Below are 27,807 nucleotides of genomic sequence, written 5' to 3'. Positions count from 1 at the left end.
TAAATAAAAGAATGCTTTAATAGTTTTTCTTTGCTTTAAAAGCCCTATTTTACACAATTATGCTTCAAGTCCAGACATTTAACAGCATTAATGCCACTGAAGTGAAAATAAACAGCAAATGAGTGGCACTGCCAGGCTAGGTGGAGGATTTTGTACAAACCCAGCAGCATGTTGCAATATATAGACTCTGCAACTAAACCGTACCCTTGCCGATCACAGACGGCCACCGGATTCAAACTGAACGCCTCCGCACCAAAACAAGAAGGAAAAGGAAAGAATGGGTCTGACTTTACAGGCAGGCACAATGAGCCAACCATTTTGTTTCATAATTAAAAAACAAACAAAACAAAAAACACTATCAGACCCATGTTCATTACATATCGAGGGGGTGCTTTCCTGGTAAGAATGTCCCGTCAATGAAGAGTCCCATTCCAGAACCTGACACTCCACCCTTAGAGGAACGCCCTTCTTCCTTCCTCCCTCCCACCAGAAGGCTAGCCCTCCCAGAATGCACCACGGGGCTGGTCACAAGCGAGAGGGAATGGGGGGGGGGGGGGGGGGGGCAGCGACAGAGACCGGCAAAGGCTGGCGTCGCGCGGCCTACCGACGATAGACGCCGAACGCCACAAAGCTGAAGAAGATGGTGATGCCCACGAGGGAGGCAGTGGCGGGGGCGGTGAAGAACTGCCGGTACTGGATCTGGAAGTACCACAGCACCGACAGCATGAGCACGAACAGGGGCACCATCAGACTGCCCACGTTGAGCGCCACGTGGACCTGGTCGGCCGCCCGCGCCCCCGCAGGGACCTGGGGCGTGGCGTGCTGCGAGATGTGGCAGTGCAGGACGCAGTGGTCCGGCAGGTTCAGGGAAGCCAGGGTCTGAGCGTCGTCTCGTAAAAGCTGTCCCTGGTATATCAACCGCACCTGGTGCTCCTGCCCGGCGAAATACGTCCTAAAGGAAATGGAAAGAGGGGAAAAGTTATGCAACTCAATGACTGAACACATGGTGGCGCTGTGATACAAGTCAGCCTCTAATGTACTTTTGCAAAGGATCAGTGTTCTCATCTGATTTTCCTTGCACAGTGAAACACACTAATGCTACCCATTACAGACACTACTAATACTATAGTCTGAATATATTAGCTTTAAGAATGGAAGGAATGAACTGAACGTGTGTCTGTTAGCCCTTGAATTCAGTCACGTTTGATAGTTTCCCCCCCAGTTGCAGTACCTCATCACTACCACTAGATGGGACTATTATACATAAAAACGAGGCAGGCTGAGGGACAGTTCTCTTTTGCATTATTACCTGATTTCTTAGCACACACCCTTATCCAAGGTGACTTTTGTTACAACATATCACATTATTTGTACCCATCTAGGTAAAGTACCTTGCTCAAGGGTACAACAGCAGTGCCCCAACCTGGGGATTGAACCCACAACCCTCCACTCCAGAGTCCTGACCACTGTATCCTTTTGAGTCGTGAAAGCTGAGCATCCCATTGAGCAGTGATATTAACGAGTGATGCTTAAATAAATAACCTATATGTTTGGCTTCAAATCATTCCACAGTTAAAGAATGAACTAGACTTCCCAAGTGTGTTTTGAAGTGAACACTTGTGTGTCTCTTCTATGGTTCTAAAATGAAGTCCCAATATCTGAATATACACACACACACACACACAGCACTGTTCATGAAGCCTGTGGGCCGGGGAGATCTCAATACTCCGCAATGCAAAAGAGGTTTGTGTTTTTTTCACACTGTGCTGCCTTGTGCGTCTGGTCTCGTGCTGAGCAGGCATGCTGCAGCAGTTGTCTCTCACACAGTCGGGGGAGGAGAAGCGCGGTACGGCACAGCGTGCTTTCTGCCCCCCCCCCCGCTGGGACAGTGAAAGCTCAAGAACTGCCCACAGACCCAGTTTCCCCAGTCCACCACAATGCGCGGCCAGAGACGAGGTCTGACAGGCGGATCTGCCCAGGCCAGACACCGTACCACATGTTAGAAACAGCTCGGATTACATTAAAAAAGATAAATAAAGACTTATGGGCACTCTGACTGGGTTGACATTTCATTTTCTCCGGACAGAGTCCTGCTGGGTGATGAAGGCAGACATTGAAACTTTACATGATAGGGGAAGAATACCAAGAGGTCGTTTCATCGGCAGAATATTTGCAACACCATCAGCAACCTAAACATAAAGTGAAAACCGCGTCACGGGTAATGAATCAGCCGTGCACAACAGTATGTCTATACTTTACACCCTACGTATTTAAACCCTTAAAGAATGACACCCCCATGCGAAAAGATGTAGGCTAGAGCTGATGTTGGAGATTCACCACAGAGTCCCGATTAAAATGCAAATTAGATGACCAAAGAAACTGTCGCTATAATTACGAGATTTAAGAAAGACAAAATGCAAGTGCACTTTAATTGTGACACTAAACCCTTTGAATTTTTTAAAAGGCTCTTAAGTTGGATGGGTCTTTCCTTTTTTCTTTTCTCTCTTCCTCTGCACAATCTCAAAGCCGCTCTGAAGCCCGAAGCCCGACATATCAGAGAGAATGAAAGCAAATGTGAAATACTTGTTCCTGCTGAAAATCTGCAGATAAAAACATGAATCAGACCCTTGTGTGGTAGGTTTATACTGAAAAGAATTCAATTAAGGTCTAAGGAACTGATAGGACAAAATGTATCAACACCTTCCGCTGCGATGTATGGTGCTGTTTATGTCATTAAGTTTAATATCTTGGATTATTTAGTAGTATATTAGGGGGCTTATTAAAATCACCTAGAAACACCTGTTCTCCAGAAGCTATAAGTAAATAAAGTGAATCAATTAAAAAATATATAATTATTATTATTATTATGTTTGTTTTGTTAATTATAGTAACAGGAGTCTATTTTGCCACAGGGTGTGTGGATGTGCGCTAGCAGCTCCCCTCAGTACAATACAAGGAGCATACAAAATCATGATTTCAATTTAAAGTCCAATGAAATCCATTTAAGAAGTGAATTGTGACCATTTTCAATAGTTTTTCCTCTAAAGTTGTTCCAAACTGCTTTCTCAAAGATGAGTAATTCTGAATGCCAGGAGGCACCACAATATATACAATGTTGACGTATTACAACCGATTTCTCACAAGGAAAAATAAAAGATGCGTTAACACGGCTTTTTAATTAACGTCTTTTGTTTCCTGAAATAAAGGATGCAGTTACCTCTTCAGTAAGCAGTAGATTAAAGCGCCGTGTGATCCTGACCTTCCCCCACAAAATCAATGTAGATTGCGCCAGTGACTACAAAATGCTGTCGAACAATCCCCATTACAAGAATTAATGGAATTAGCAGAAGAGAAGATTGTACTGATGCTTAATGGCCGAGAATATTAATGCTTCTCGAGTTGCACAGCTAGGAGAGACATGTTGTTGTGCGACTCGCAGTGCCGACAGGGAGGATCTCCTGTAGCACAGGCACCAGAGACCGATTCATCTGTGAACGAGGATGAAAGTGCTAGGGTAGATAAAGCGGTCTAGACATACTTGATGAACAAATTGCCTTCTTCATAATGCAGAGCACTGTAATACTAAACTACAAGGCACAATAACCTAAGGCATTCAGACAGAGAGCAAACAACCTTGAGGATCTTGATGCAGAATACCTGGATTAGAAAGGCACTCAATCCTGCAGTCAACCGCAACCGTCAAAATACGAAGGTGTCCTTTTTGACAACAATGCAATTCTGCAGTGCAACTGTGGAAACTGAGAAAATGTCAGTTCCTCCGCATGCTTACCCTTTTACAAGGATGGGTGTCCGCTGAGAGCGAACATCGAGTACAGTGAGACCAAACGCATGGCTTCTGCTTGGCTTGAGGCCGTCCTCGCACTGGTTCAAACTGCACCAAGTGTGTCCCGACAAACTGTGCTTACACCGGATCACGTCGGTGAATGGTGACAACGAAAGGAGAATCATCGAGACGTTTTTCAGAGGATTACGTCTCTAAGTTTATAGTATTTTGCAACTTTTTGGAAAGGAAGTAAAGTTTAACATCACTTCTCAAAATATGTACAGTTTGTATAATTCACATGAAAAAGCCAAGTTACTTTTGAGTAGTTTATGTGCCTGGAGTGTTTGAACTAATGTTCAGATGACAGACCTCTAGTCTCGCACACGACTGCTGTCCGCCCGGGCCTAAATATCTGGTTACAGGATTTGCTGCCTTGCATCGCCCCTCAACCCTAAACACTGCGCCTGCGATAGCTTGGCTCATTCCTCCGAGCTCGGGTGGGTCCTAATGCCTTAAATCAGTGTCAGACGCCAGTCCTGGAGGGCAGAGGTGTCTTTGGGTCTTTGTTGCATCCCAGCTCTTGGCTCCTGAATTGATTTCATTACATGATTCAGTGACTGAACTGAACACTTCTGTATAGACTCTGAAAAGTTCTGTGGCGACAATATTGTGAGTAATTAAAGTTACCAGCTGTAAAATTAAAATGTATAAATCTTACATAAGCCGACCTGAGAAAACAATTACACCCATGGGATAATTGAGAGCTCCCGCTGGCACTAAAACCAGCAGACGATGCGGCCCCCTGGGACTAGTCTGACACCCATGCCTTAAATTTACGGCAGAGCCAGGCTACGCCAAAAATCAATTCCACTTCCCTTCTGCGATTTTGTCCGTTTTGGGCTGTACTTTTATCCTCAAAATTAGAGATAGACCTTGATGTTGTAAATCCACAGTGAAATTCCGAGTGAAATCAACCTGCCATCTTGACGTGACCTCGACCGTTCTTTGTCTAATATGACAAGAGGACGGAGATTACCAACAGACACCAGTTTAGAAGACCTCCAGTGACGGGAGCAAAGGCCACTACACTTTGATGTCCTCTAGTATCACTAACAGCAGTGAGAGACAACGTTACGAGCCCAACTGGCACGGACACCCCTGCGCCAGGCCTCCTTAAATGACATACCTTTTAATGTAGCCAATGGTGTCCTCAGGCTTCACTTGAGCCACTCTTTCAGTGTCATTTAAGAACTTGAGGCGGAGGACCATGTTCCTCTCATCGGGGGAGTCATCCTGGGGGGGCTGACTGTTGGCACTTGAAGCGCTGGGCTCGGGGGAATCTGGGGGCCTGGGGTCAGGGACACTCTGCACACCGCCTGCAGTCTCTCTGTGGCGCAGACCGTCTCCTCCAAACTCCCCGCCCTCGTGGGCAGCCCCCTCCGTGCTCTCCTCCTCCCCCACCGAGCTGGAGGAGTCCTTGCCCTCCTCGCCCCGGCCACCGGCGGCCGGGGCGGTCTCCTGGGGGTCTGTCTCTGACGGGGCGGTCGCTCCCAGCGTGCTCTGGGGCCCGGCCCGATGCGGGGCGGTGGCAGGGGAGGCGGGGCTGGAGGTGAAGAGCTGCTCGGAGCGGTCCGCAGTGTGAGTGGAGGCCCATGCCAGCACCAGCACCAGCACCAGGAACACCACCGCAAAGAGCAGGGTCACCTCGTCCCCCACGCCCTCGATCAGAGCCATCTTGGGCACGTCCCGTACCAAGGCAACTTTCAGCTAGGCACCTGCAAGAGATGGGTAGAGCCGTTACACCTTGTACTAGAGAAGCCTCTGCTTTTTCTTTTGCTTGTTTTTCACTTGCCTTCCTTCGAGAAGCAAATGCAAGGAAGGTGGGAAAAGATAAAGAGTGAACGACACACAGAGATTAAACACAGCAATGGATGAAGCCTTCTACAACACATCTGATCTTTCAGCTCCACCTCATCCCACCATTAAATCTGCCACCAGCCCAGGGAAAGGAAGTCTATCCTCCAGCAACAGAGGGGATACCCCAGGCATGGTCTTGGTCTTTAGAAAAACTTTATTTGGAAGAAAGCTTGTCACGGGTCTTCTGCGCTATGAAACTAAGCTTGGATAACCTGCTTTGCCCGAGTCTATGGTGTTAGAATCATGACATCTTTTACTTTGAAGGTTTTACTTTAGTTTTTGTATTAATAATAATCAGGGTTTACCCAGACATTAGCATAGGCATGGGTTTGTTACTGGTTTGTCGACCGGGGACGGGATGTAATAGTACCCCAATAACACAAGCTTGTGTTTACGTCCATGTGTGAAGTGCTCTGTGGTAACTCTGCGAAGGGCACTACACCAAATAAAGACCAAGTGACCGGCTGACAGAACTTTGACAAGGGCCAGCTGACCAGCACACGTCGCCACACTACAGTACCTGAAAGAAAACTGATGAAGGCCAGGAAGACGGACCGTCAGTACTGCAGAAAGCTTTTGGCACAGTAAAAACTGAGAGAATTAAACCTACACATTAGCACGTTTCTGTAGTGCACACTGTGTACTGAATGCCTCATTAGCACCTGTTATTTACAGGTGAATGAGCTACTGACTGATTTATAAAAACATCATGTACAATAATAATGGCAAACAGAGTGCTTTGTCTTACAGAGCTTTCCCCAATTATTTTCAGAACATATATTGAGCAAAGAAAGAAAGGAGAAAAAACTAAAAGGTCATTGATGTAACAATTGACTTCTCTTTGGCATTTTATTAAACCCCCTATTCTGTTCTTGAGAGCACGAAATAGCTTTTCACAGAATGTAGCCTAATGGTGGCGCAAACATTAAGTCAATAATAGTAGAAGGTAAATTATACATATATGCACACACACACACATCTAGACTGCGCTACAGGTATTCCCCAAATCGTATAACAAAGGCCTTAAACAAATTAGCTAATTACGTGCAGTCAAACGGAATGAACATGTATCCAATTCCTCCATAAGAGAACAAATGTATCTATTAATTCAGTTTTATTAGCCTACATTTTCTTTTTCTTTTTTTTTTTTAAACATGTATACAGATTTTGTTTGCATTTGAATTGTCTTTGATTTTTGCATCTTGCCATTTGACTTGGCAACATGTAATTCAATTTAAATATACGAGGAAGCCATGCGTCACAGCACTGATAATAACAACCAACACAGCGTTATCAGTAGATTGTTCTTCAATGTGGCCATGTTTCTGACATACTGAAGAGAACAAGGTTTCACTGGTTTTTATTGTGATTTTTATTGTGATTTCATAGTCGCTGTGGGTAAATAAGCTGGGTTTCAAATGCACAGCCTTCACCTTTTCCGTACTGCTGGGAAGAGATGAAGCTGGCAAGGGTTTCGCTATATTTAAATAAAGAAATGGTAAAAAATCATTAAAGAAAAACAGAAAAGGCCCATCTTTAATAATACATATTAATAAAAAAGATGGAGAAAAAGGAATCCTTCGAGAGAGACTTAAAACATTCATTTATAGTAAAATCATCACGGTCACCATCTCCTACTGCGAAACAGGATTTCTGATTCCAGCTTTAATAAAGTCTTTTCACAGTAATACACTTCTCCTTGTCTTAATACCCACTGCCTTTGCATTGATACGCATCACTCAGTGTCAAACAATTCATTTCCACAAGCCTTCTGGCAAGGCCTGCAAAAACCAAGAAGTTCAAGTCCACTCTGCATGTCAGCAGGCATTTTCTCTATGGTTCGCAAAAGCAAACCTTAAAAGCTAGGCCTACGTCTCTCTCTTTCTCTCTCCTCACAGAGCAGGGCAATTATCAGTTTTCATTAAGCAAATGGATTTTGAGTTTTATATGCTGACCACAAAATAAATCAATTAAAATTAAAATGTATCAATCATAAGACAAAACCACTATCTAATTTCAGGCCAAAGATTTTGCAAAGCAGCTTTCATCGTTACACACATTTTTGAGAACAGGGTAACGGCAACGCGCTGTATCACAATTAAGCTGCACTGATTAAATTACATGGATCAGATCCCAAACACAATTCCAAAGCTAACATTAGAAAAGCTTTTAATTATAATACACATCTACAGGCTGGCTTCTCATTCAGTACCAATAGGTCTTCGTCTTAAAAGCACATTTCCAAAATGTTCTCTCTCAGGCTGCTCATGAAACACACCAAGTAAGGTTTTGCAAGATTAGCACACTTCACAGCTTGTGAAATGACTTTTTTGGTTGTGTTTTAAACTGCTAGTAATTCACAAAATATAAAAAGTTGCTGTCTTTCTCTGCGTAGGCTGTTGCTTTTGATACGATGCAGCTACTCTCAGCTCAGAAGTGTTCTGTCTCAGGGATGTTCACCATGAAGTATTTCATAATAACACCTTTTAAAAACATATGAAAAGGAGTCTCTGGATATAGACCAGCTTCTTCGATCCCTCTGCGTGTACCTCATAAAAGCTTCATCTAAACCAAACAATGGCAATATGTTTGCAGTTCTGTTCCCCTTTCCCAGGGGCTGAGAGCCGCTGTGATGAGGGCCTGAGGCTAACATGGGCTGGGGCTTCATGTTTCTCTGAGTTGGATCTCTATGAGCTTCAGCAATGGGCATTACAGCAGGCTGTGGTTCTTGTTACCTCTCACCTTAACACACAACACACTGGGCTCACAATCCATGTCACAAGCAGCCGCTGTGTACAAATGTGTTAATAGAGAAGAAAAAACACAAAGCGTGCAAGTTCAGACACTTAGGAGGGTCTGTGCTTAACTGGCACATTTAAAGGAGCATTGGGGCCACAGCTGTGGCCATTTTGGACAGCTGGCACTGGATTACAGGTAAACCACAATAGTCTGAATTTGTAATGCAGGCATTATTGCAGATTGGTCCTACGAGCTATCTGCGTGGGAGTTGTACCATGTTCTTTGTGCTGCAGTGACACATCTTTTAATAATAGAGACAAAGCTCCGCACTTTGTTTACTGAGAGTGATAGTGCTGAGGAAAGATTAAATTCATATTCAATTCAGAATGATATGGGCGACAATTCTATATTCATTTTCTTGGATTTCGGAAAATATGCAGCTTGAAGCTATGCAAGCATAACTACGTCTGACAGATTAATCATATTTTTGATAAGAGATATACATGTATATAAATTGACTATTTTGCAGAGTTTCTGCCTATTGTGTACAATAAAGTAAATGATAATACATGAATATGCATTTTCTACAAAGTTAAAGAACTTGCTGGTCTCTTGTGAAAGACTGCAGATGTGTTCTGTGTAAACATGCACACACAAAAATAATTGCTTTTCAGTAAATAAACAGCTAGATAAGAGAACCTGCAGTAATCGGTTAGAAAGAGTAATCCATACAAAACACAGACCTACAGTTTACTAGTCAGATGTTGCCAGGTTTGTTGTCATTAGTCCGGAAGTGACAACATGCAGAGCACAGTTCTCTGGCAGGATCTGTATAATTATCACCATTATCCATCTATGCATATTCAAAAACCGCTCCAGCCAGTACAGATGCCGGTGAGTCGGAGTCTAAGTGGCAGACCCAGAAAGGGTAGGTACTCCCTGGACGGGTGCAATCGCATTGAGGGGCAGCATAATCACAAACACACACACACACTCCTACAATTACAGGCGGTTTAGAGTAACCAGTCAACATAAGACAATGGTCTGTGGGAAGTGGGAGTCAAAGGGAGAAAACTGGGAAAGTCCACACAGGTCCCACCCTAGGGTGGATTGAACTGGTATCCCGGGAGCTGTGAGTCAGCAATGCAAACCACTATTATTATTAGTAGTAGAAATAGTAGTAGTATACTAGCTGTCGTCATCTGCAAAGTACTTTAGCCTTGTAGGATTTTTATTATTATTCAGTTCACTTAAACACCTACTTTCCCCACAGCTTTTGCATTAGACGCACAAAACTTCATACAGTGAGCGCACACACCAACTACAAACGGAGAGTAACCTACACACATACTATTATGACAAAATGCTGTATCTTCTGAGATATGTATGCATAGTATCATGGACACTCATCTACCTATTATACTTCTGCTACACTCTCACTGATGCATACTGCTGCTAAGCTAAAGAATACTACTACTCAGGCTATCCTATTTCAATGATTCTTACCTGCATATTTCAATAAAAATGACATTCAATAACATTTTATGCAAAAAGTATTTTCAGATAGTTTCAAATGATTAGCAGATTGACTAGTGTCTCAAGCTTCCTAACACTTTACTAAAGGAAGACGTTTGGTCATAAAATCTTTACAAAACAAAACAGTACATGTTAGGGTTCTATTCACTACCTTTGTGGTAGTCAACATTAGACCACTGTAATTTCAATGGAACGAAGCTTACTCAGACAGGTTTCATTTCATATAAAATATGACAGACAGACCAACACTATGAAGGCTCAATATTGTAGAAAGCAATGCATTTGGATTACTATTCTCGGTTGGCTTAATGAAGGCAAATGTCAGGTTTGTTAGTTATTCAAACGATCTGGATGTGAGACTCTACTCATCTTTAATGACACCCAAGACAGGCCACGCTTGGGATGATAATTACAGGCTGAAAGGCGGGGGAGCGCCACGGTTTCCCGGCTGCGCTGCGGATATCTGGCAGTGCTAAGCTAAAGGAGGGTCGATCCAGCTGTAGCGGCAGCCCGCAGCGAGAGATATGAGAGAGAGCAACAGCACGGCAACAGGCCCATCCACCATATCATCACATGCTCATTCAATCAGGTGTGCACAAGAGCCTCGGTGTGCGGCGAGAGGGAAACACTGACTCGCGTGGCTGTGAAAGCTTGGTGGTGCGGACTGCAGCGCAGGTGGGGCGGGATGGTTTCTGGTCTGGCCTCCAGGTCACTCCCTTGAGACTAGGAAAGCTGCAGCATAGAGGTTTGCACATCCCTAACCCTGCCATACAATGCACCTGCAAACTACAGTAAAGGCAGGCTACTACTAGGCTTTTTAGGCTCACAGTGGGAAGTGTAAAACAGTCCTAGCAGACAAAACAGTTTGGGCTCTATTTTGCTGAACTACAGTTTTTGTTTATTAAGCTGTAAGAGAAAATACAGAGAAAATTGTATATTTGATCACATTTCAATGTGTTTTAAACCACAAGACTGATATGCAGTCTTTTTCATAACGGTTTCTGAATTAGTTCATTCTCCCCAAGTGATTCACAACTTTTCTTTGTCTTCGGCAAACTAAGACAGACCCCTGATCCAAATACAGCTTGCTCTTCCACGCAGGCCACCGTCCTTACACACCTTGTGGCAAATGAAAACTGACGTTAGAAAGAAAGAAAAACACCACCACCAAAATATAACAAACCATGAACTGCTGTCCAATCTTATATCATGAAGTACTCAGTATCAGGTTTTGTTTTAAACATTTAGCATTACAAAATGAATAATGCCAAAACATTTGCAAAGCATAATGAGCAAATAAAGTAGTTTAAAAGAGCATACAAGAGCTTCTTCACAGACACTTCCTGACCCCTTTAACTCTCTGCAATCGCCCATGGGCAGGGAAGTTGCTCCTCTGGAAACATGAGAGAAATTTACTTTTGTCAAACATACAACAGTTTTTATGACGTAATGTTATCATGCAAAAGAGGGAATGGGAGCAGTAAAGGTTTCCTACTACTTCACTTAACAAATACAGACGTCTTTCAGGTTTGAAATGTTCTACTTTGTACCAGAGAACAATTTCAAACGAAGATAACCATTTAATTGAAACGCACTGAATCTTTCAATTGTGAAATGAGTTCCAGAATATCAGTATGATTACATCATTCCTTAACGATCTGAAATATAATCTGCAGTAACAAAAAACAACAACCATGCAGTAGAATTAGGAGTAATATAGAGACTAGACTCATGTGTTTGTTTCTGATTGGTTGTTCTCAATGTCCGGTGCTTTCTATACATTGCCCTAGCAGGTCTCCCCCGTGTTATGCGCTGCAGCACAAACACTTCAGACAAACCCCCGACAACCTCCGTCATTTCATACCCGGACTTTATCAAATCCAAGTGTCAGACTGTGACTTATGGTGTGCTAGTGTGGATGACAGGGACTAATGTGGCAGTGAAACTGAGGACAAGGACCTCATTGCACTTGGCTCAAGGCTAATTTCGAATCCAGCTCCGCCACTCCGCGAAACACACAATGAGCAATGGACGTGTTACATCGTGCTGGCTGAGGAAACTGGGCTTGAAAAGAAGGATACAGTACATTGGAACGTGGGCTTGAAAAGAAGGATACAGTACATTGGAACGGACCAACTTCTAGGATGGAGAGAAGTGGCGAAATACCTTATGTAGGCTATCAGACCTCAGTACTTTATTTGAATACAAATATACAGTTTATTAGTTTGAAAAACAATAAGGAGATTCACAAACTTGTATATTATATGAATATTTGTACATTTGTTCAGTTTGTATGTGTATTTGTAAATACAATCAGATGCCCTCTGGCCCGCTGTATGTGGTTGCGTTTCATTTGAGATTTTCCACAACTGGGGCAGCTCTATGAATCTAACTACAAACACATCCAAGAGTTTTCCAGCTGAATGATTTAACCCTCTCAATCCCCATAATTGATACTATAGCGACTGGAAATGTAGCACCACTCCTACTGCTGCTGCAAACACTTCAGGGCCATGTATGCAATTTCAGAAGTCTTGTAGTCTCCAATTGAAAAAGATAATCCATCTCTCATTTCCTTTATACTATCTTTAAGTAAAGCCCTACTGTGCATTAAATTCAAATGTAGTTTCTGCATCACTTGAAACAATCACCGACTAGTCCATTACACTGTTTAAAAAACCCAGTCACTGGAAAATAGAACTATTAAAACAAACACCCTTTTCCTGTCAACACGTCTGCATGTAACCAGCTGGAAATAGAATCGCAAACTTCAGTGTTTCAGTGAACCAGCACAATCCCACTTATACCACGAACAAGAATAGACTTTAAATAAAGCCAGCCAAAAAAGGACATCAAATGCACCACGCTTCACACTTGACTGGGACACTTTTTAATGGTGTGGTTCCATATGTGGAGAAAGAGAAGCAATAGTTTGGCTAAATTTCTCCTGTGTCTTCCTACAGCTTCATAAGGAGTCCAAAATGTGTTACACAACTAATGACTTACAATCCGTACCTTCTGCCTACTTTTAGACCAATCGGGGAAAATGTCTGAAGGACACAGTCGAGAGCAAACCATCCATCTGACAATTGTGGACCAGTTCCACCACACATTTTCTCTCTCTTATTTCCTGCACTTTCATTTAGATGCAAAAAAAAGAACACACACACAACCGCGACAGTTTAAGTGGTTAAGTTCCTGGACACACCTTATTACTTTTGCTAAACTACAGTCATGTTGCAGAGAATTACAGGGTTATTAAAACACTGCCCTTGTGATTGCATTCGTTTCCTACACCCTGCTCGTCGATGAAAGGGTAAGGCTTTGATGTCGGAATAATTGCACAAGCCAAATCAATTTCCACTGAAAGTGAAATGTAAGGATGTCTTAAATGAGGTTGCACCCAACTTCCTAGAGGACACTAAGGGAACACAGAGGACGTCAAAGATCCTAACAAAAACACATCAGTATGTCACCTCTGTGCTTATTTCGTCACAGTTTAATCACAATGGAGAGGTGGTTAGCACAGTGCAGGGTGTTTCTAAGACAACAGTGTCGTACAGAGGTGTTGTTGCGTAAGCTTTATGTTCGGAGTCTGCTTAGCTGATGAGATCTCCCGACTGGCCACAGACCCTGACTGAATAAGTAATTCCAGCCTGTTCCTGTGTTGTTTGTAGAGAGATGATGCTATGCAGATAGGACACACGAATGCCTGCCCTATACTGTAAATACTACTGCCTGAACGACAATCTTTTATGCCTGCAGAGCCCTAGGAAACACCCTGTGAGGTGCTAGCCTATCTATAATTTCATCCAGGTTGAAAGAAAGTGAAATATGCCATTGGAAGGCCCCTGTCCGTGAGTGTAAGACTGGTGAACCTACATGGACATCAGTAAATTGTACTGTTGTCTTTTCTCCCTTCCATGGCCCGCTAGTAAGACTTTCATTGAGCAAGACATTCACATGACTCAAACTAAAGTAAAACAGGCCACATGTTAATTATTAATCTCAATCTGTTACGAAGCCTTCAGATATAACGGTGAGGTCTGGTGAACGCGAGTTGTGCCAGGAATCTAGTCGATCCAAGACACTGACCAATGGGCAATGTAAAGGAACAACCCGATTACTTAATCAGTCTGAAGTGTGTGTGTGTGTCTGTCTGTCTCTCTCTCTCTCTCTCACACACACACACACACACAATAAAACAATGTAATTAAAGAGACAAAATTAGTATAAAAGGAGGAAAGAACCCTCTGCAAGCACAGCAATGTGTCAACACATGACAACCCCCCCAGTTGTTACCACAAAGAATGACTTAAAATATATGCTTTATTGTTTCCATTAGCGCACCAGAACAGCCCAGCAATCCCCAAATAGGAAAAGAGTTTAGAATGAGACCGTACTGCTCCTTACAGCCTGACAACAACACCACGACCATTTCAATCGTACCTGCAAACTGGTTTTTGACTGTTTCTGTTCAACCTCAAGAAACGCTTTGGACCAGCAAATAGCCTGAGCAGAACAATTAGCAGAACAACACATGGAACTTGCACAACAGGAAACAAACAAAATCACACCTACTATACTCCATCAGGTTGGCACATAGTAGCTTCAGCACAAACATGTCACTGTTAACCACAAACTGACAATAGTGTTAAATATGAGTAAATCATATAAATAAGGCTGGGTAAATTATGAAAAACTGCACTTTAAAGAAATACAACATGCCCAACTAAAATATACGGCATGGGATGCAGAGAATAGACTATGAATGACAATGGATTGACTGAAGGTACTGGGATTCTCCAAGACCACGGCTAGAGGCCAAGGTATAGTGCCTGTCATTTTCAAGATTACGCTGAGTTATGTACACGAAAATAAAAATCAATATAGTTCAGGGCAAATGCTGGTAAATAGAAATATTTCTACCACAGTGTATAAGTTGATTGGCTGATGCTCAACAATATTTAATCTAGCCATGTATCATTGTTTGATGTTCAGTGACCAAAACATGTTGCTGTATAAAATATTACATTTTTACATTTTTGGTCTGGCTTGGATTTCATTATTAGCAGACACACTCAAACTGCAAATATATCTCACTTGGAGGCCGACAACCATGTCAAACAAACCACATGGAGGCCAAACACCGGCTCTTACATGAGCATTCTGTGCAAGAAAGAGCGGCACATGCGCAGATATCAACTCGAACCTGCGACCAGTGACGTCATCCGAGAGAGTTGCGTTTATCCGGCGTCAATACGGGGGTAATTCCACAGTTTAAACCCGTGCTCTGCCTTGTGGTGTTTGCAAAGTGGGAAGTAACGTGTGGGAGCAAACTTGGGAGCCACAGACTCGGTGCCGAGCGGCTCCAGAGGCCCGTCCTGTTTCCACTGCAGCTCCCGAGCGGCGTTTGAACAGCCGCCGCCGACAGCGACAACAGGAATAACATCCACCCGGCTGGCGAGCACAACCCGACCGCGGACACAGCCGGGATCCGTGTGTCCAGCGAATCGGACTCCCATAGGGGGGTGTCCGCACAACACGGAGCGACGCCGGACGGCTGCGGGTCGGTAGAGTCATATGATTGTGATGTTTAAAAAGAGCAACTCCCCACAACCTCGCACACGGGCGCATCCCCTGCCGTAAAAAGTAACGCAGAACACATCCCAGACCAACCGCTGTTGCATTTAGTGACGTAAAACACGAACCTTTGGAAGCAACCGATAAATACAGTCAAGTAGCAAAGATTTATGATTGACGAGAACTTACTGGTAATGTTTTGGACTCCATGGCAAACAATTCTCAGTCCGCTCCACTTTCACACTTCCTGAGTGCCAGTCGGAGCGGATGTGCCTCATTGCGAGGCCGCGGTGCACTCTGGGAGTTGTAGTCCACGATTGCGTAGCGATTGACAAATGACATGCCATAGGGGAAGGGAAACTCGAGTCCATTTCACCCTCTGCTGTTCTTTTTATTTTCACAATATTTCACCTTCATTTGAACAGATTGTCCCACATCAGTGAAGAGACACCTGGTACTATTGCAGTGAACCACACTGATCAGTGTTTTCGATTTTGATTTGGACAATAGATTAACTCCAAACTACAACAAACAATATGGTCTGTATTCATGTTAATCACAGTGTGTGATGTTCTAGTTCCAGAACACACATTGGTGTGCTGGTAAACAATGATATTGTAGTTTGTTTTCAGCCAATCAGTTTCTACACCAGCAGATTTGATACGTACATACATTTGTACCCTCGTCCTCTCTCTAACAACAATATTTTCATTGATATGGTCAATCTTAGTTGAACGCAGCACCTTAAATGTGTGTTTTCATTACATTATATGGAAGAAGCGATCCCCACTCTATCCTACTGAGCAACAGGTTTTTCTTCCTTGCTTTCCATAGCTGTTTGCTTTTTTTTTTTTAGCAAATATGACATAGATAATAACAGTGCCTATTAGGTGATGATTGGTCTTTGTTTGAATGGCTTTTGTACTGAAGGGGTGAAAGTTCTTGAATTTACCTGCCACTGATGATGGCCTCAAGCAGGATATCAGGCAGGGAAACTTCCCAGCAGAGGTGTGTCCAGAAAGTAGTCTATTGTTCCTTAAACCTGAACCCGCTGTATATGCATTGTGCGGTTCAAATCTATCTATGGAATTATCTGTTTTTTGTTTGTTTTTAATGATCGAGCTAACACAAATTCAGTCTGTGTTTTTGCTGAATGCTTGCAGTTACTGCCTCTTGAACCTACTACTTTCACGTGGTTTGCTCTCCTGAGTCCCAGTGATGGCTTTCTACTGCTGTCTGACATGACCCTCTTGAATTTAATGTATGTTGCCAAACAGGCACGCACTGACAGCTGTTTACTGCTGCACCATTGCTGTGAGTGACTGCTCGGCTGAGGGATATTCTTAAACAACAACAACATAATTGTTAGACCACGAACTGTTAATTTACCTAAATGTGTTATCTGGACTGCCTGCTGTTTTTGACATGCACTGTTTGTCTCACTGCCCTTGTCATTGTACAAGTTACACTAATTTGAAACACCTTTCCACTGGGATCTCTCATGACATATTATTTTTAATTGGTCTATTGTGTCATGGGTAATACTAGACCTGCCTACGAAAGATCCACATTTCACGGTTCAGCTGCTTACCTGGGAGATTGTCAGCGAGATTGTTCAGGCTAATCTGTCTTCTCAGTCCATTCAATTGTGTAGTATTTGTTAAACTAACTAACTAACCAGAATATGAAGTAAGACTGTAGTATCAGTACAGAGTCATCATGATTTAGTGTTCCTTCCACATCCGTGGGTTGGAACCCAGAAGTTTTTGTTAATTAGGAGCTGATTGGGAATAAAGTAGGGGTGAGGGAGTTTGGAGGGGCATACAATAGATATGTTATCCTCTCCTGTTTTCGTATTTGAAATACGTATCCGTTATGTTATGTTGTCGATTTCTAAGGTTTCATTTTTAAACAAATCTTACTTGACTATTAATCAGTTTCAGTGTATGGCTCCATATTCAGCTTCATGAAGTATGAGTTAACTGCTATGGTAAGACCTCCAATTGGTCGCCAATCACTTGATTGAAACCGTCAATCACCTATTACAGTGCTTATGTTATTATAAATGTTGATCAGTTGATTTACTGTACAAATAAACATGATTAATAAAGGTTCAATCTATCTGCACAGATATTGGAATTGTGTGTGCCAAGGTTCAACAACAGTTTGAATTACAAAGTGCACTTCAATTATTGTAATTCTAATTACAAATTATACAGCTGTACCGTTTGTTTGATTGTTTTTGTTTCTTTGACTCCAGGTCATCACAGTCTAATAACATAATTCATACCCTGCTACATCGGCCTCAGAGACCTGAATGTGAGAAGAAGAGGTGACAATGGAAGGATTATTAATGCCACACATTTTCCTAATTTGTTGCCTTCATCAAATCCCAGAATAATTATATTAATTGATTATTAAAGCCATTAGCTGTGTCCATTAATAATTGAAATATTAATGCACAGATATGTTAAGACTAAAACAATCCAGCTTTACAAATGCAAAGTTCAGTAAAACGTTTGATTTCTTTTTCATGAAGCCAATTGTATTCATGTGACAAATTTATACAAGCCACATGAAAAAGGACAGCATCAGATGAATACACCCCCAGGAGATAAGGAAATTTTTAAACCTCTTGCTGAAATTTGTTTTCTGAAATTAGCTTTGTGCCCAACTCTTGGCATCGAAAGTGAATACGTCTAGTTGCTTCCTTTGCCCTGAACACAGCATATTAGCATTTTAGTTGAATTTCTTGGTACCTGGCAGTCTCACCTGAAGTACGTTTGGCAAATTCGCTGGGATTTCTCAGAGATTCCATACTGAAAACAAAGCATGTTATGGTTTCATTTATTTAGCTCCAAATCGTGTTCTATGTCACTGCAAACACTTTTAGTGTAAGCTAAAGCAAGAATATATATGTGAAGGTAATACATGCAGGTAACAAAAATGTCCACTATAATTACACTATGGGAGGAAAAGAACTAGATGAAGTAACGCATGAGAAAGACCTAGGAGTCTATGTGGACTCCTCACTTTCTCCATCCAAACAATGTGGGGAAGCAATAAAAAAGGCAAACAATGTTAGGGTATATTGTCAAAAGTGTAGAATTGAGAACAAGGGCAGTGATGTTCAGACTGTACAATGCGCTAGTTAGAGCTCATCTGGATACTGTGGACAGTTCTGGGCTCCACACTTCAAGAAAGATATCGCTGCTCTAGAGGCAGTTCAGAGGAGAGCAACCAGACTTATTCCAGGTCTGAAGGGAATGTCCTACTGAGAGACTGAGGAACTGAACCTTTTCACCCTGGAACAGAGGAGACTACGTGGGGACTTGATCCAAGTCTTCAAAATCATGAAAGGCATCGACCACATCAAACCAGAGGAGGTTTTCCAGATCAGCAGGGACAAACGCACCCGGGGACACAAATGGAAATTGGGCTTCAAGGCATTCAAGACAGGAAACAGGAGACACTTCACACAGAGAGGCGTCACAATCTGAACAAACTCCCCAGCGATGTGGCTGAAGAGACAATTTGGGAACATTTAAATACAAACTGGATAGGATCCTTGGATCACTTGGTTATTAATGGACACCAAACAAGCACAATGGGTCAAATGGCCTCCTCTCGTTTGTAAACTTTCTTATGTTCTTATATAGCATGTGTGATCTGATTCACTGAGCTCAGAAAAAAGCACATTCCTAAGGGGTTTAATCCTGAATTTTCCACAACTGTGTTATAACCCTGTTTTAAGAAGCCTGAATAATTTGTGGAATTTGCTAAAAGAATGCTTTACACTTAAAGGGGAACTAACGGGTTTCCTAAGTTTATGGTTTTAATATGTCTTTACCTGTTGCTAATAAGGAATATGTGAGGTGTGTGGGATTTTTCTATCATATAAGCAACTTTTAACACTTAAAAGTCACCAAATAATGGCGGATTTCAAAAGCCATGAAAAAGTGTTTTGTTTCAGGACAGCTGAAACACAGACGAAAAACTCTCAATTAAGAATCTGTAGTTTTCTACATGTAAGTGTAGTTCCATTTCTCTAGGATTGGACGTCACTACGCATTCAAAACGGGCTGTCCCCAGCTGGTTGAAAGATAAACAGAAGCTGTCTTCTTTGGGTTATGCATGGAAACCCAGACCATATTCCAGATAAAAATACACGTTTTCTATTAAATATTAAATTTGCTGATGCCTGTCAGTCACAAGGACAGATACTGGGATGTGCCGACTGGAAATATTAGCCCCATTTCAGTCCCTCCAGTTTAATGAGAGAACTGCCTTGTGTTTCTTCACTGAAATTGTTGGATCTTTCAAGAAACATTTTTTGTATTTTACAGACAGGGAGAAAACATTACTATAAAATGATTGACAATCATACTTGTATCACTTCTATGTGCACTACTTTTTAAAATCAGCCTTCAAAGCACTGTAGCAGCAGTATTTTGCAGAGTAGCCCAGACTAGTGTCATAGCAGACATCTCCCCCCCAAGGATCGTTGGCTTTCTTTTAATCTTTGTACCATCTATCAGTGCAAGCTGTCTGTGCATCCAGACCTGAGCCACCGTTCTGGGGAGATATTTGGTCTGCTGCCTGAATGAAATACCAAATCCATGTTCTGTAAAACATGAAGTGATTTGGAAGGGGCGCCTCCAGCAAAAAGTATGGAGGCTGATGGCAATATATTGTCACGTGGTAAGGTACCAATCATCAGCTGTCTTTTCTATACTTTAGACGGCCTAATAAAGTGAATAAAAATAACTTTCCTATTTAAAATGTAAACAATGTACAACTACAGTACATGCTGAGAATGAGCTATAACTTACCCACAGTACAGCACAGTTTCACGTCAGTGTACGTCCTTTGTTTCAGTTGCCTTACCCTAGACTGGGGATGTTTGCAGTAATGAGAAAGCTCAAATAGCCAAACTAATCTGAATTTATAAACTATGCCTTTTTTCAGAGGTGTCTGTCCTAAAAAATATAACATAATTTTACACAACAATAATATTTTCAACCCCCCTTGTTTTTCGCCTTCTCTTCCAGTATATAAGAGAGGCACCCCCTATAAATTGGGCATTCTTCGTCGAGGGTTTGCTTGTTTTTAGATTTATATTTGATATCTGTGTTCTTAGATGCACAATTGTTTTCAGTTATTATGATAATTTAGAAATTGAGTGCAGCATACAAATTCATTCAGTTAACATATAAACAAATACATTCTGCACATAGGACATTTTTCGTTGTGTGCTTTTGTTTTATTTGTGTTCCCACAGGAGTGAATGTTCCAAAAAGCACACACTTAACATATGTTACCTTGCATTCTCCTATTCATGCAAACCAGCGCGGGCGAGTGGCATGACTCAAGTGATGCAAATGTTGGTTTGCACTGCGGCCAAAGGGACATCTACAGATGGCAAATTGCTGTCTACAGAAACTATAATTACTTTCAAGGAATAAGACCTTGAAACACCCGGTTGACTTGATAACAATAATGACTCAATTTGCCAGTGAGACGTCAGATCTGGTGCTTCTGTAGTTTTTCTACTAAATTGCTGTTATCCAGGAAGTTATGATAATAATACAATACAGGGGGCTAAATGAAGAATAGAAAAACCATACCTCTGTTAAAATCGCCTTTATTAAAACACTATGTTAAAATACTATTGAAAATTGCTAAAAGTCCAAGGGGGAGAAATAAAAAACAATCACTAAAACCTCCACAACTACCTAAAGTGACCCCTGTGGAAGAAAATGAAAATAAATTAAATGTTTTTTTTGTTGGTAGACCAGTAGGTATCTCCCTCCTGTCTGGATCAAACATTCATAATCAATGCCATTCAATGAAATGAAATGAAATTAAATTACAATAGGTGCTAGATGTTTTTAGTAATTAAAACTACTACTGGTACTATTTGCTAGCATAAAGGAGCAAACCCTAGAGTCCTGGCATTTTTAAAAAATCTGGCATACCTACAATTTTGCCCCTAAAGTTTAATTTGGCAAGACATTTCTGACAGACCCAGTTTACAGTGCATCCGGAAAGTATTCACAGCGCTTCACTTTTTCCACATTTTGTTATGTTACAGCCTTATTCCAAAATTGATTAAATTCATTATTTTCCTAGAAATTCTAGAAACAATACCCCATAATGACAACGTGAAAGAAGTTTGTTTTAAATCTTTGCAAATGTATTAAAAATAAAAATCCTGTTTCCACTGATCATCCTTGAGATGTTTCTACAACTTGATTGGAGTCCACCTGTGGTAAATTCAGTTGATTGGACATGATTTGGAAAGGCACACACCTGTCTATATAAGGTCCCACAGTTAACGGTTCATGTCAGAGCACAAACCAAGCCATGAAGTCCGAGGAATTGTCTGTAGACCTCCGAGACAGGATTGTATCGAGGCACAGATCTGGGGAAGGGTACAGAAAAATTTCTGCGGCATTGAAGGTCCCAATGAGCACAGTGGCCTCCATCATCCGTAAATGGAAGAAGTTTGGAACCACCAGGACTCTTCCTAGAGCTGGCTGCCCGGCCAAAGTGAGCGATCGGGGGAGAAGGGTCTTAGTCAGGGAGGTGACCAAGAACCTGATGGTCACTCTGACAGAGCTCCAGCATGTCTCTGTGGAGAGAGGAGAACCTTCCAAAAGAACAACCATCTCTGCAGCACTCCACCAATCAGCCCTGTATGGTAGAGTGGCCAGATGGAAGCCACTCCTCAGTAAAAGGCACATGACAGCCCGCCTGGAGTTTGCCAAAAGGCATCTGAAAGACTCTCAGACCATGAGAAACAAAATTCTCTGGTCTGATGAAACAAAGATTGAACAATTTGGCCTGAATGGCAAGCGTCATGTCTGGAGGAAACCAGGCACCGCTCATCACCTGGCCAATACCATCCCTACAGTGACGCATGCTGGTGGCAGCATCATGCTGTGTGGATGTTTTTCAGCGGCAGGAACTGGGAGACGAGTCAAGATCGAGGGAAAGATGAATGCAGCAATGTACAGAGACCTCCTTGATGAAAACCTGTTCCAGACCTCTGGACCTCAGACTGGGGCGAAGGTTCATCTTCCAACAGGACAACGACCCTAAGCACACAGTCAAGATAACAAAGGAGTGGCTTCAGGACAACTCTGTGAATGTCCTTGAGTGGCCCAGCCAGAGCCCAGACTTGAACCCGATTGAACATCTCTGGAGAGATCTGAAAATGACTCTGCACTGACGCTCCCCATCCAACCTGATGGAGCTTGAGAGGTCCTGCAAAGAAGAATGGGAGAAACTGCCCAAAAATAGGTGTGCCAAGCTTGTAGCATCATACTCAATAAGACTTGAGGCTGTAATTGGTGCCAAAGGTGCTTCAACAAAGTATTGAACAAAGGTTGTGAATACTTCATGTGCTTTTTTTGATTTTGATTTTTAATACATTTGCACAGATTTCAAACAAACTTCTTTCACGTTGTCATTATGGGGTATTATTTGTAGAATTTTGAGGAAAAATAATGAATTTAATCAATTTTGGAATAAGGCTGTAACATAACAAAATGTGGAAAAAGTGAAGCGCTGTGAATCCTTTCCGGATGCAGTGTATTTGCTGTTTTGTGTCCTGTTGGTGCACCACTGTATTATATAATGGATCACATAAGGGGTAGTAATCACTGGCAGGGAATCATGCCCAGCAAACATTGTCTTTTGATCATTAAGACCCCAATGGTTTGTATGCACACTGTCCATTGTCAATAACTAATCTCTCCAGTTTTGCATTCAGTTCACAAGTTATTGGGCGGCTTTTCAAATGGGTTTAATTAGACTGACTCACGCATGAAGCCCTGGAATGAGCGCTGATGTTTGACGACTGATACCTGCCAAAGTGCCTGCAATTGAAGCAGAAACCCGGTTCTGATGCAAATGCGATGGAGATCTTCGTATGCTCCTTTGGAAAACGCGCTGCAAAATAAAATACAAGATGGTTGTAATTAAAGAGTGAATTGCAAATGAGCTCTCCAGCAAAAGTTTAATTGACTTTTGTTCAAGGAAAATATAGGAATCATTTAAATGGTAATTATATGATAATTAGTTTTCAGAGCAAGGGGTACACAGATAGGCCATTGTTGAGATCTGAGCATTTTCTGCACCTGCATATCATTGAAATGTTCTTATCAAAGGAGAGTTATGAAATGAAAGACTGATGCAACAATATGCTTTTAAAACAGAGACTGTCTCATCTCCAAACGCTTAGATCTGACTGATACACACTGAAGTACATCCCACACTGCCTTTCTGAGCAGAATATATTTATTGAATTTTAAATCATAACAACGTAGCAGTTTCTAAATTCAAACTTGCCCAGCAATGTTGTAGTTTGCTTTTGACTGTGAAAATAATACAATTTGACATGGCTGAGTTGGAACTAATCCACAGCAGACTGAGATTGATAGATGGGTGACCTTTTTTTAATTAATGAGGGACAGTTTTCTTATTAGGATCAATCATTTACTATTGCTTACCCATAGCTGCAAATCTGAAGGTTAAAATGATGTTAATCTGTATTAGTGCTTTTTAAATCTGTTACATTTAACCATCAGTCAATAAAGATTATGATAAGATGTACCCTGTTTAGGCAGCACATCGACTATAATCTGTCTAATTACATTTAGAAAAGTCATTTCAGCTGTAGGACAAATATTCATCTTATTTTTTAGTCCACCAACCAATACATCAAAAATGCACCCATAATTCTCAACATAGACATTCTCTGAGAAGAAACTACAGCAACATTGTTCTGATGTAGCATGATTTCAACTATTAAATATATTCTCACTGTCGTTCTGAGTGTATGACAATGCAGCCTGTTGAGATTTTCTCTTCGCATGAATCGCAGATCAGGATTACAAACTGTGTAGCTGCCAGACTAGGACATGTCTTCTGTTTTGTTGACTGTGATAATTAGAAAGCATTTGTTCTCTGTAATTCATCATTTGTGCAGGATATTGTGCTGGCGCTCCACACCTATGCGAAGAGATCGTTATAAGCCATGGCAATAAATCCTAACCCTGTGAATATATGCATTAGGATTTCTACACCGCTAAATTATCTGTTTTATTGCCTTAGGACTGCTTTGCATTTGACAGATGACGTCTCTTTGGGATACCTGGTGTTAACAGGGCCTGCATGCATCACTTTTATTTTATTTGTTTTTAATGCTATTTCTTTGTGATTGTGTGGTCTAATGACTTCTCTGGCTGCTGAGTTCTTTACACAATGTAGTAACAACTTTCCCATTTTAAAACAATTGCTGTTTTAAGCACAGATTAATGCAGTGATTTATTTGTGTTGTTATTTTTTTAGCAATGTTATCAATTCAAGGTATCCTTGATCCTTCAGTGGGAGATTATAATAAGTAGCACTTTCAGTCACATATCAGGAAAAGAGCAACCTTGTCCCATTTTATGAACACTTTGAACTTTAATCTCAACTATTGCATGCAGTTTAAAAAGATTTAACTATTTTATCTCTAACTAGCCCCAAGATACATTCAAACTCTGTATGCTGCACATTTGAAAATAAGTGAAAGGCTCGGTTGCTGAAAAAGGGGAACAAAGGACAGAAAAGCTATTCATTTTTAGAAAGGACAACTATATATTTGTGTATTTGATTGTTTCATATTTTTGTACAGTTATTTCACTTAATCTATAAACTGGGAATTAACTAAGCTTAGCAGGAGGAATGGAACTAATACAATATAAACTGTTGGAGGATTTTGCTCACCTCATGCTACGGCTAAGATCTACTTGGGGGGTGCATTTGTAATATTTTTATTATTATTAACAGTACTGGTTGTACATCTAGTGTGTCTTATTAGAAATGTTATAACATTTTGTTCTGCCGGGGGGGTGTTCTGTTTTACCAGATGTAAATACAGCAAGTCAAAATACAAACGTAAGATCAAAACATGTAAGAATGCATTCTTAAATCCAATCATGCTTTCATGTGTAAATTATGTATCATATTAAAAGACATTTTGCATTAAAAACATTTTATTCACTAGACTTCTGTGGTGGGTAGAAAATAGTATTTCTGTTCTTTTCAAAACATTTGAACATAGCTTGTTAAAAACCCATTTCGTTGTAAAGCAGATGTACCCATGACCCTTTTACCTTTTCAGAAATCTTTTTATCTCATTTCAAAGCATTAGATCACAATCTCGTTTTCCTCAGGTTGAAAGAAAAAGTAATTACTTGAGGACCCTTCAGAACCAAATGAGGTAAAATGTAGGGAGAAGTAGAACAGGGATTTGGAGCAGAAAATTCTGTTCTTCAAAACAGGAGACTAGGGACTGTTTTCTGTTTGAATTGTATTCAGTTTTTATCTTCTTCCAACAAGAAAATTCAGAAAACAAACCCAAAAGAGAATCTGAGCAACAACATGCATGGAAGTGATCCCAAACCGTATGAACACAAGGGTGATTGTATACATGGGAGTCTGCTCTCTGTAATCCTTGAGCTCGAGTTTTAGAAATAGTTCAAGGGAAAGAAAAGACAAGTTCATGTTCTAGGTTTGTAAACCATCATTTCGCTTTTGTATGAAAACTGTAATGCTGTGTAGAAATACTTTGCTCTATTCATTTAAAAGGCAGCAAATATAACGTTTTTAATGTTTCCAAAAGAGGAAGAAAAATATTTGAGCTTCACAGAGATACATTTTAAGTGAATGGCATATTATTTTCTGTTTTTATTTTGTTCACTTCTGCTGTGTAGCCTATCGTACTTACCCGTTTCATCGCACGTTTTCTTGGGCTAAGACACAACAAGGGAGAGAGATATGCATAAAAAAGTAGTATTTATTGGGTTCAGAAACATCTACTTGAATAAGTATGATTAAAAAATAAATGTGTTCCTATTGGGAGTAGAGATAACAGAGTCTACATTATGGATCTGGAAATGACATTTCTTTTCATTTTCTTATGAAAATTCAGACATAAAAGATTCCCTCAAAGCACGGATCTCGCCATGTAAAGTAATCCGCATTCAATTCTTCCCTGATACCAATCACATTTCCTCAGACCACTGATTCCAGATAACTGAAGGGAACTACTTTATATACCGCATGTTCATCATTCATTGTCAGTTAAATTCAACTATTTATGTATATGTTTATTTATTTTTTTAAAGGATAACAAATTAACTGATACTAACCATCGGTACTTTCTTTAACCCTGGAGACATGGTGTGGATATGAGACGTGGGAACATGGTTTAATTTGAAGAGTTATTGAAGTTACTTTGCATTTGCAATCTTAAAGCAAGCACAATAGAAATATTCATTACACTGGTATTAGGCTGTCTTTGGCCAAGAAAATCAAATCAAATCAAATCTGTGACTTACCTGAGTATTTCTCTCTGCTTGTTGCAAACCTGCCAGTGTTGAGATTGATGGGAGGGTCTGGGCCTTATGGTGTTCCTTGTGTATTATTACGCTGAATAACCAAGTGCATGAAGTTAGCAAAAGTCATAGTTTAACACTGGATCTCAAACGACAGCAAAGACAAGACCAAACCTGCACGAGTTAAACATAACGGACAAATGGAAAGGTGCTTCCAACTGAATTCCTCTGCCTGATTCCTGGGTGGTTGAAATAATAATGTGGGACAGAGATGCTGCTGTAGAAATTCAAGACATTGGACTGTCATTGGCTGCCAACATGTTGACTTGGTCCCCAATATTAGACTCACTGGAAAAGTCTGTTTCGACCGCCACCATCTTGGATCTGTCAGACTGGGCACAGTAACAATGTGCTGCTCGCTGTTTGTGGGCAGAAAGGGCTCCTGGTCACAGCGGGGAATATAGTTGGGGAGTTAACATTGCATTTATCACGTCAATACAAAAAACAAAAATTTTGTCCTACTTTCAATATTCTGAATGGCATCCACAGCAAAATCACAAACTGAAAGCATACTGTTCTTTCTTTCCAGAGTAAATTTCTCTCACCACAGACAGCGGCTTTCCATTTCACCGAACACAATCACTGGAACAGGGCACTTCTCAAGATGAAAGGAAAAGCAACTGACAAGGGCACGGTGATCCTTCAAAAGGTTACCGGAAAGCTGTGAATGAACTGCTGTGTCCACGATCGGTGGGAACAGGACGCCAACATCGCTCTGTCATACAAGCAAAGGAACATTTTGTTAAAATTACATTCAGTTTTCCCCTGAAAAACAAATAAATACATCAATAAAAAGTG

At 41.2% G+C, this 27,807-nt stretch overlaps 1 protein-coding gene and 1 long non-coding RNA gene across 3 annotated transcripts; one reads left to right on the top strand and one right to left on the bottom strand.

Annotated features, from left to right (window-relative positions):
- Positions 1-15,827, bottom strand: tmub1 (transmembrane and ubiquitin-like domain containing 1). Of its 2 annotated transcripts, none has more exons than XM_066717558.1 (3): positions 15,749-15,827; positions 4,971-5,559; positions 1-952 (listed from the first exon to the last, which is right to left on the bottom strand). In XM_066717558.1, the coding sequence occupies exons 2-3, from the start codon at positions 5,516-5,518 to the stop codon at positions 601-603; spliced, it is 900 nt and encodes a 299-aa protein (XP_066573655.1). In that variant the 5' UTR covers positions 5,519-5,559; positions 15,749-15,827; the 3' UTR covers positions 1-600. The 2 variants fall into 2 exon arrangements, with proteins under 2 accessions (XP_066573655.1, XP_066573663.1); XM_066717566.1 differs by lacking the exon at positions 15,749-15,827 and adding an exon at positions 15,189-15,309.
- Positions 15,421-27,807, top strand: LOC136763520 (uncharacterized). Its single transcript, XR_010820989.1, has 2 exons — positions 15,421-15,545; positions 27,539-27,807. It is a non-coding gene; the product is annotated as an uncharacterized LOC136763520 (long non-coding RNA).

The sequence above is a fragment of the Amia ocellicauda genome, chromosome 2, assembly GCF_036373705.1.
Source record: "Amia ocellicauda isolate fAmiCal2 chromosome 2, fAmiCal2.hap1, whole genome shotgun sequence".
Taxonomy (NCBI): Eukaryota; Metazoa; Chordata; class Actinopteri; order Amiiformes; family Amiidae; genus Amia; species Amia ocellicauda.
Note: the sequence above shows the minus strand (reverse complement) of the source record. Positions and strands in the feature narration are given on the sequence as shown.

Bases quoted from the DNA above. Each gene is read 5' to 3' on its own strand.
- tmub1 (XM_066717558.1), bottom strand. From the start codon at position 5,518: ATGGCTCTGATCGAGGGCGTGGGGGACGAGGTGACCCTGCTCTTTGCG. The intron at 953-4,970 runs GTATGTCATTTA...CATTTCCTTTAG, and splicing joins ACCATTGGCTACATTAAAAG to GACGTATTTCGCCGGGCAGG.